Below are 10,234 nucleotides of genomic sequence, written 5' to 3' on the forward strand. Positions count from 1 at the left end.
CACTATCTTCTCGTCTGCATAGTTTCTGTTGAGAAATCCAAGCTTAGTCTTATTGGTTGCCCCTTGTAGGTAACTTTTCCTTTTTCCCATGCTGCTCGCATGATTCTTTCTTTGTCTTTGGTTTTGGTGAGTTTGATGATGATATGTCTTGGTGTTTTTCTTTTCTTATGGGGTCTATCTTGTTTAGGGTTCATTGGACTTCCTGAATGGATATATTCTCATCTTTCATCGTATCAGGGAAGTTCTCCTCCAAAAATCTTGGACATTTTTCTCAATGGGTTTATTTTTCTCTTCATGTTCTGGAATTCCAGTGACACGTGGGTTATTCCTTTTGATGGTGTCCCACATGAATCATAGGCTTTCTTCATTTTGTTTTGATATTTTTTCTGATTGATCCCTTTCCAAAGAAGTATTCAGGTATTTGTCTTCAATCTCATTAATTGTCTTCCATTGCATCAATTCTACTCCTTTTCCCTTTCAATGTGCTATCTATTTCTGACAATTTAGTATTAATCTTTTGGATTTCTAGCTGTAGATTTAGAATCTCTTCTAATTTTTCATTTATTTTGTCATTTTGTTCTTGAATTTCTTCCAAAATTCTTCTAGGGTTTTGTCTGTGTTTTCTATTAATCCTTTGAAGATACCTAAATATAATTCTTAGGAATGCTTCATCTTCCTCAAGGATGTGTTTTGGGTCTGTATCCTGGTCCCTTGTTTCTCCTGCTTTATTTTGCTTCTTTGTGTGGACTGTAATGCTCTGTTGTCTCCGAAGCATTATGACATTTTTGTGTTTATATTTAATTGGTGCTTGTATGTTGGAGTGACTTGCCCACAATTTTCATTTTCTTTGCTTTGTTTGTATGTTATCTATACAGGCAGGGTACTGTGCTGTGCTCCTCTAGTCACTAGTTGACAGCACTTATACACTCACCACCTGTCTCCTTTCTTTTGTCAGCCTCTCATGTGTCCTTGCTGACCCTGACAAGCAGAGCCTGTTCTTGGGTCCTGTTTTCGTTCAGGTTTTTCCATTAGTTGGTGCCTAACCCACTTCTGTATAGTTCCTTTCAAAGCTCAGGACTCTGTCAATTGGTTTTTCTTTTCTTTGTTGAAGAGGGTCTGTGGAGCTTGTCTGCCTACTCTGCCATCTGACTGGAAGTCTCAGTTAAATATTTCTGTGTAATAAACTGCTTTAAAACTCAGTGGTCAAAACAACACATATTTTACTTAATTCACAGTTCTGTAGGTCAGTGATTTGGATTGGGATCATTTGGAAAGTTCTTCAGTTCTCCACTGGGTTCCATCATAAATGAATGGGACCGTCTAAAAATTCAATTTTTATGTGCTTCCAAAAACTTCTCCAAAAGAGTAAACAGAGAATTTACAGATTGGGAAATAATATTCAGCAATGACATATCTGACAATGAACTTATCTCTAAAATTTATAGAAAACTCCAACACTTCAACAAGAAGGTTAACAATCCAATTAAAAAATGGGCAGCAGACATGAATAGACACTTCACCAAAGAGGATATTCAAGCAGCCAGCAAATACCTGAAGAAATGCTCACGATCATTAGCCATCACAGAGATGCAAATCAAAAGAACAATGAGATACCATCTCACGCCAGCACTAATGGCAATGTTCAACAGGACAGAAAATAACAAATGCTGGCAAGGATGTGGAGAGATCGGGACTCCCATACACTGCTGCTGGGACTGTAAAATGAAGTGAGAGCCAGGACAAGAACAGATATATGCACACCCATGTTCATCGCAGCACTATTTACAATAGCAAAAAGATGGAAACAACCTATGTGCCCATCAACAGATAATGGATAACCAAACTATGGCACAGACACACAATGGAATACTATGCAACACTAAAGGAAATGTAGAATCTGCAAAACATGGCATAACATGAATGAGGACATTATGCTGAGTGAAATAAGTCAATCATAGAAGGATGAATACAGTATAGTTCATTATTGTAAAAGTCAAGGAAAGGTTTACACAAGGAAGGAAACTTTCTTTGTTGGTTACCAGGGGTGGGAGGGAGGGGAGCACTGCAAAAAAAAAAGCATTGACCCATGTCACTTTAGTTTTGTGTATTTTACTGTACATAAATTATATTTCCATAAAACATTTTTAACAAATGTTGTTGTTGTTGTTATGTGCTGTCAAGTCGGACCTGACTCATAGCAACCCCTCCTTAGGTTGCCAAGGTAGTATCACTACGGAACTAGATTGCTCCATCTTCCTTCAGAGGAGTAAAATATAAACAAGAGGCAAAAGTAGAACTTCTCTGGGTAAGGTATCTGGCTTCATAAAACTCCTTCATTGTCTATGAGGTGGCTCCTGACTCACACCAGGAATCAAACATCCCCTTCACTTACAGAATCAAGTCAGGCTCCCTGGCATAGCTCAACCTACAGTTTAAACCTTCTTCTCTATCATTCCCTTATACTGTTGTTGTTAGGTGCCGTCGAGTCGGCTCTGACATATAACAGATATTGCCTGGTCCTGTGCCATCCTCACAATTCTTGCTATCCTTGAGTCCGTCGTTGCAGACATTGTGTCAATCTGTCTCATTGAGGGTCTTCCCCTTCTTCATTGACCCTGTACTTTACCAAGCACGATATTCTTCTTCAGAGAATGGTCCCTTCTGACAACATGACCAAAGTAGGTGAGACGATGTCTAGCCATTCCCGCTTCCAAGGAGCAGCCCAGCTGCACTTCTTCCAGGACAGATTTGTTCCTTCTTCTGTCAGTCCATGGCATTTTCAGTATTCTTTGCCAACACCACAATTCAAAGGCATCAGTTCATCTTTGATCTTCCTTATTCATTGTCCGGCTTTCACATGCATATGAGGTGACCTAAAATACTATGGTTTGGGTCAGGCACACCTTAGTCTTCAAAGTGACACATTTGCTTCTTAACACTTTAAAGAGGTCTTTTTTGGGTGGAGTGGTGGGGTGAGGCACACTTTCTTTTTTCTTTTTTTTCTTCTTAACACTTTAAAGAGGTCTTATGCAACAGATTTTCCCAGTGCAATACGATGTCTAATTTCCTGACTGCTGCTTCCCTGAGTGTTGACTGTAGATCCAAGTGAAATGAAACCCCTGACAACTCCATTCTTTTCCTTGTTTATCATGATATTGCTTATTGGTCCAGTTGTGAGGATTTTCGTTTTATGTTGAGGACCAATCCATACTGAACACTGTAGTCTTTGATCTTCATCAGTAATACTTCATCCCTTATACTTGCTTTATGCTAAGCAAAGCTGTTTTTCAAATGAATGCTGTATTTTCCTGCCTTGATATTTTCATTCATACAACTCACTACACTTAGAATGCCCCTTTACTAGCACCTTCATCTGCCCTGTAGAAATCATCTCAAGATTTAACTCAATTTTATCTCTTTCAAGAAGACTTCCCAACCAAATGTGATTTTTTTTTTCTCTTCTGAATTGTCTTAGCACTTGGTACTTTTTAATGGCCTCTTCCCTTTAAAGTTACTTGTGTATTTATTTTAATTTCACTAGATTCCAGAGACTCTACAGGTTTACCCATCTGAAAAAAAATGTGGAAGATAATATTCCCTATCTTACAAGATTTTGTGAGGATTAAATGAATATCTGAAATGATGCCTGGCTTATAGTGATTGTTTAAATAAGTGTTATTGCTACCATTCCTTATAAACATTGTGGTGTCCAATGAACAGTTTTTACCAAAGTGAAGAAAGGAGATTCTAAAGACTTAAGTTTTAAAATTCTGCTAAACATTTAACATAATGGGTGGGATAGTATGTAATTAAGGTGGCGCCTGCGCAGAGCAGCAGGCAGGCGGGCAAGAAGAGTTCTGAGCAGGCGTGCGAAGCGCCTCCGTGAGCGGGGCGGGGGACGCGTGCGCGGCGTGGGCGGGGTTGAAGCCGGGGGCGGAGCTTACGGAGATTGCGGCCTTTTGTGCATTTGCGGTGCTGGAAGTGCTGTGGTTGTGGTGTGCTTGCAGCTGTCGGGCTGGTGCGTCGCGGCTCTGACTCTTGAGAGTGAGACGTCGGTCAGAGTAATGGATTTTGAGAATCTTTTTTCCAAACCCCCTAACCCGGCCCTGGGGAAAAGGGCAGCTACGGACTCCGACGAAAGGTGATCTTTTCATCCTTTGACCGCAGGGACCGCGTCCAGGTTCCTCCCCCTCCTCTTCGCTGGAGGCTGCCCCGGGCCGCGCAGCGAGGTCCCCTGGGGAGCGCGTGGGGCGAGCGCTCGGGATTGGCCAGGCCAGACGCGAGAGGTCGTTTGGGAGCTGGAAGGGAAGAATCTGGAGGGGGCTTGTAGGCCTCCATGGCCAGAGGTACCGAGAGCCTGGGCGACTGGAGGGACGGGTACAGGTAGTCATCCGGGTGGGGCGAGGGAGACTCCAAGATGCTCCCCTTCCTCCACGCACGTGCCCCTAGACGGTATCATCAGCTATAGGCCCGCCGAGATGCTCCTTGGGAGCGAGGATGGCCAGACTTGTCTCATCTACTTTGGTCATATTGTCAGAGGGGACCATTCCGTGGAGAAGGATGTCATGCTTCGTAAGGTGGAGGGTCGACGACGGAGGGGGAGGCCTTCGATGAGATGGATTGACACGGTGACTGCGACAGTGGGCTCAAGTATAGCAAGGATCGTGGAGCTGGCGCGGGATGGGGTGGTGTTTCGTTCTGCTGTGCATGGGGTCGCTATGAGTCGGAAACGACTCGACGGCACCTAACAACAACAACACAACAGAAAGCCGGCCTAGGAGCCCGCCTCGTTGCACTGAGCACTGAAATTACCCCCTTGTCTGGCTCTATTGGACCACCAGCTCCTAGAGGACAGGACAGAGCTTTTCACTGACACATATTAAGCTGTCCTTGATGTTGCTTTTGTTATGTGCCGTCGAGTCTTCCACGACTCAGCGACCTTATGTACAACAACGAAAAACTGCCCTGCCCTGTGCCAGCCTCATGATCCCTACTGTACCTGAGCCCATCTCTGCAGCCACTGTGCCAATCCATCTTATTGATATTGAGGGCCTTCCCCTTGGTTGTTGTTGTTGTGTGTCGTCTAGTCGGAGCCGACTCATAGCGACCCCTCCTTGGGTTGCCGAGGCAGTATCACTACGGAAGTAGATTGCCCAACCTTCCTTCCGAGGAGTGGCTGGTGGGTTTGAACCACCAGCCTTCTGGTTAGCAGTAAGTGCCTTAGGCACTGTGCCATCAGAGCTCCTGGACTAAACCATAAATTCATTAAATGGTGGAGGCTAAGTAGTAAATCATCTCTCTTTAGGCTATGATTTGTACCACACGATCCTAAATACGTAATAAAGCAGGCAACTCTTTTGGATTTGGTATTTACTTTAGATTGAAGAAGGAAGTCTGGTGGTGCAGTATTTAAAGCATCTTGGCTGCTAACCAAAAGGTTGGCAGTTCAAACCCACCAGCCACTCCATGGGAGAAAGATGAGGCAGTTTGTTTCCAAATATTCACAGCCTTGGAAACCATATGGGGTAGTTCTACTCTGTCCTGTAGGGTTGCTATGAGTTAAAATGGGGGCGAGGGGATGGTAGTGGATTTCGTTTTTGGTTTTAGATTGAAAAGGGAAATGGTGACCTTTACTAGGCAAATGGCACTAATTTGTTGGTTTCATTCTTAGAGATGTGTATAGTGTAGTTTACACCTAGATAGTCATTTGCTTTTTTTCTTTGAGTTTGAAGTGCTAAAAGGAGAGTACCCATCTTTTTTCCTGTTTTCTCTGTTCTCCCATTTCCCTAAGCTGAAACCCTAACAAAGATCCTTTATACCTTTAGTTCCTCATCCTGATAATTGCCGATTCTGCTGACTTATACCTCTCAATATCACTCATATCCATTCACTCTTTCCATCTCAAATACCTTAATTATATGAAATGATTAATTCAGGATACCATCAAGAACTTTACTGTGTGCTTTACATAAAATATATCATCTGATCCTTACAACCACCTCAAAGATATTATCCTCATTTTACAGATGAGAAATCTGAGATACAGATAGTTAAATAACGTAACAAGATGGCATAATCTAAATGGTAGAACTAAGATTAAGTTGTCCAGTTAATCTGAGTCCAAAATAGAATTTTTATCACTATACTTCTAATACAAAATGACCAAAATAGATCTATAAATAGAGGACATAGACATTAATTACTTGTTCATGATATGATCATTTACTTTGAAAAACAAAAGGAACCAATTGATAAATTATTAAAATACATAGGAAAATTCAGCAAGATGAGGAATCATCATAGAAAACACAACAGCTACATATAAAATTAGAAACAATTATTAGTTTGAAACTTTATTGAACAAAAGATCCTATTCACAAAAACTTTATATAATGAAGTACATAAGATGTCCAAATAAGTAGACACACATGCTGTGGGAGCAACAATCATATATTTTATTTTTAGAATATGTAAAGCATATTCTAGTATGGTGGGGTTCTTTTTTTTTTCAGTAGGTAAATTCATGTGTGCAAAACTAGAACACTAAGACAAATTTTCAGTGAACAATTAAAACAGGTTTTCAGTGAAAAGTCTCGCAAGTCTCTTCCATTTGCCCCGTTCCAGCCTACACACAAACAGGTAACCCCTGTCCTTGGTTTCTTATATATTCTTTCTGAGTCTCTATGTATGTGTAAAAAAATATGATGTTATAGTATAAAAGTATATTTCTGGATGAAACTTTTCACATCAATACACAGTGAACATTATCATTCATTTTTCTTAGCAGTGTAGTATTCCACTGAATGGACATACCTAATTTACTTAGTCCTTTATTAATGAATTTTGATTCATTTCTGTTGTTGTGCTACTACAAATAATGCTGTAATAAATAACCATGTATGCTTGTTAAATTATACATGGGCAAGTTTATTACCTAGTATAATTTCTCTAAAGTGGAACAAAAAGCACTTGCATTTGTAATTTTGAAAGTATAATGCCATTTGCCACCACTCATTTATTAGTTTGTCCTACTGTAGTGGCTTGCATGTTGCTCTGATGCTGGAAACTATGCTGCTGGTATTTGAAATACCAGCAGGATCACCCATGGTGGACAGGTTTCAGCAGAGCTTCCAGACTAAGACCGACTAGGAAGAAGGACATGGCTGGGTCCACTTCTAAAAAGTTGGCCAGTTGAATAGCAGGGAAACATTGTCTGATACAGTGCCAGAAGATGAGCCCCTCAGGTTGGAAGGCACTCAGTCTACAATACAGGAAGAGCTGCCTCAAAGTAGAGTCAACCTTAATGATGATGGAGTGAAGCTTTTGGGACCTTCATTTGCTAATGTGGCATGACTCAAAATGACAAGAAACAGTTGCAAGCATCAATAATCAGAATGTGGACTATACAAAGTATGAATGAAGGAAAATTGGAAGTTGTAAAAAATGAAATGGAACTCAAAAGCATCGATATCCTAGGCATTGTTGTTAGGTGCTGTAGAGTCAGCTCCTACACATAGCAACCACATTTACAAAGAACAAAACAAGTGCCTGGTCCTTCTCCAGCCTCATAATCCTTGCTATAGCTGAGCCCATTTTTGCAGCCATTGTGTCAATCCATGTCACTGAGGGCCTTCCCCTTTTTTGCTGACCCTCTGTTTTACCAAGTGTGATATCCTTCTCCAGAGAACGACCCCTTCTGACAACATAACCAAAGTAGGTGAGACGAACTTGCCATTCTTGCTTCCAAAGGGCATTTCAGCAGCACTTCTTCCAGGACAGATTTGTTAGTTCTGCTGGCAGTACATGATACTTTCAGTATTCTTTGCTAACACCACAACTCAAAAGCATCAACTCTTCTTGGTCTTCCTTATTCACTGCCCAGCTCTCACATGCATATGAGGTGATTGAAAACACCATGGCTTGGGTTAGGCGCACTTTAGTCTTCAAAGAGACATCTTTGCTCTTCAGCACTTTAAAGAGGTCTTTTGCAGCATATTTGCCCAGTGCAATACGATGGCTGATTTCTTGACTGCTACTTTCATTGGTATTGATTGTAGAACCAAGCAATGTGAAATCTTTGACAACTTCAGTCTTACCCATTTCTTGTGATGCTGCTTATTGGCCCAGTTGTGAGGATTTTTGTTTTCTTTATGTTGAGGTGTAATCCATGCTGCAGACTATAGCCTTTAATCTACATCACTAAGTGCTTCAAGTCATCTTCACTTTCAGCAAGCAAAGTTGTGTGGTCTGAATATCGCAGGTTGTTAATGAGTCTTTTCCAGTCCTGATGCCACGTTCTTCTTCATATAGTCCAGCTTCTCAGATTATTTGCTCAGCATACAGATTGAACAAGTATGGTAAAAGGATACAACCCTGATGCATACCCTTCTTGATTTTAAACCATGCAGCATCCCCTTGTTCCATTCGAACGACAGCCTCCTAGTCAAGGTGCAGGTTCCTCATGAGCAAAATTAAGTGTTCTGAAATTCCCATTCTTCTCAGTGTTATCCATAATTTGTCATGATCCACATAATTGGATGTTTTTGCATAGTCAATAAAACACAAGTAAACATCTTTCTGGTATTATTTGCTTTCAGCCAAAATCCATCTGATATCAGCAATGATATCCTTTGTTCTACGTCCTCTTCTGAATCCGGCTTGCATTTCTGGAAGTTGCTGGTTAATATACTGCTGCAACCATCTTTGAATTATATTTAGCAAGATTTTACTTGCACATGATATTAATGATACTTTTTGATAATTTCCACATTCTGTTGGATCACCTTTCTTTGGAATGGGTACAAATATGGATTTCTTCCAGTCAGTTGGCTAGGTAGCTGTCTTCCAGATTTCTTTGTGAGTGAGTGCCTCCAGTGTGGCATCCGTTTGTTGACACATCTCAATTCCTGGAACATTGTTTTTTGTCAGTTCCTTTAATGCAGCTTCCAACTTCTTCCTTCGGTAACACTGGTTCTTGATCATATGCTACCTCCTGAAATAGATGAATATCGACCAATTCTTTTTTGTGCAGTGACTGTGTATTCCTTCTATCATCTTTTTATGCTTCCTGCACCATTCACTATTTTGTCCATAGAATCTTTCAGTATTGCAACTCGAGGCTTGAATTTTTTTAGTTCTTCCAGCTTAAGAAATGCTGAGCACATTTTTCCCTTTTGATTTTCTAATTCCATATCTTATTATACATTACCTTATAATAATTGACTTTGTCTTCTTGAGCTGCTTTTTGAAACCTTCTGTTCAGCTCTTTTATGTTGTCATTTCTTCCATTTTCTTTAGCTGCTCTCCATTCACAAGCAAGTTTCAGAGTCTCCTCTAACATCCGTGTTGGTCTTTTCTTCCTAATTCCTTACTGTCTTCATATTTGATGTTCTTGATATCATCCTATAATTCATTTGGTTTTCAGTCTTTGGTGATCAGTGCTTCAGGTGGGATATACTCGAGGTCGTTATTTTGGCTCTTGTTAATTTTCTTCAGCTTCAACTTGAGCTTGCATATGAGCAATTAATGGTCTTTTCCACACTGGCCTTGTTTTGGCTGAAGATACTGAGCTGCTGCATCGTTTCTTTCCACAGATGTATTCGATCTGATTCCTGTGTATTCCATCTGGTGAGGTCCACATTTATAGCCGCTGCTATGTTGTTGAAAAAGGTATTTGCAATGAATAAGTCCTTGGTCTTGCAAATCTGTCATGCCATCTCTAGCATCATTTTTATCACCAAGGCTATGTTTTCCAACTATTGGTCTTCTTTGTTTCCAAGTTTCACATTCCAGTCACCAGTAATAATCAATACATCTTGATTGCATGTTTGGTCAATTTTAGACTGCAGAAGTTGATAAAAACCTTCAGTTTCCTGGTGTTTGGCTTTAGTAGTTGGCATGTAAATTTGAATAATAGTAATATTAACTGATCATCTTTGTAGGTATATGGATATTATCCTTTCACTGACAGCACTGTATTTCAGGGTAGATCTTGAAACATTGTTTGTGATGATAAATGCCACACCATTTCTCTTCAATTTGTCATTCCCAACATAGTTGATCATATAATATTCTGATTCAAAATGGCCAAAACAGTCCATTTCAACTCACTAATGCCTAGGCTATCTATCTTTATGCGTTCTATTTCATTTTTGACAGCTTTCAATTTTCCTAGATTCATACTTTGTACATTCCACATTCCAGTTATTTTATTTATTTATTTATTTATTTATTT

General features: G+C 40.3%; 1 protein-coding gene across 1 annotated transcript in view; it reads left to right on the forward strand.

Moving 5' to 3' along the window:
- Positions 1-4,064: 4,064 nt before the first annotated feature.
- ZC3H8 (zinc finger CCCH-type containing 8) overlaps positions 4,065-10,234 on the forward strand; it is a 23,755-nt gene continuing 17,585 nt past the window's right edge. The window contains exon 1 of the mRNA XM_007959408.1: positions 4,065-4,141. Within this exon, the coding sequence (XP_007957599.1) occupies positions 4,065-4,141 (77 nt within the window). The remainder of the gene's footprint in view (positions 4,142-10,234) is intronic.

Source organism: Orycteropus afer, unplaced genomic scaffold (assembly GCF_000298275.1).
Source record: "Orycteropus afer afer isolate SDZICR_OR568_19922 unplaced genomic scaffold, OryAfe1.0 scaffold00017, whole genome shotgun sequence".
Classification (NCBI taxonomy): Eukaryota; Metazoa; Chordata; class Mammalia; order Tubulidentata; family Orycteropodidae; genus Orycteropus; species Orycteropus afer.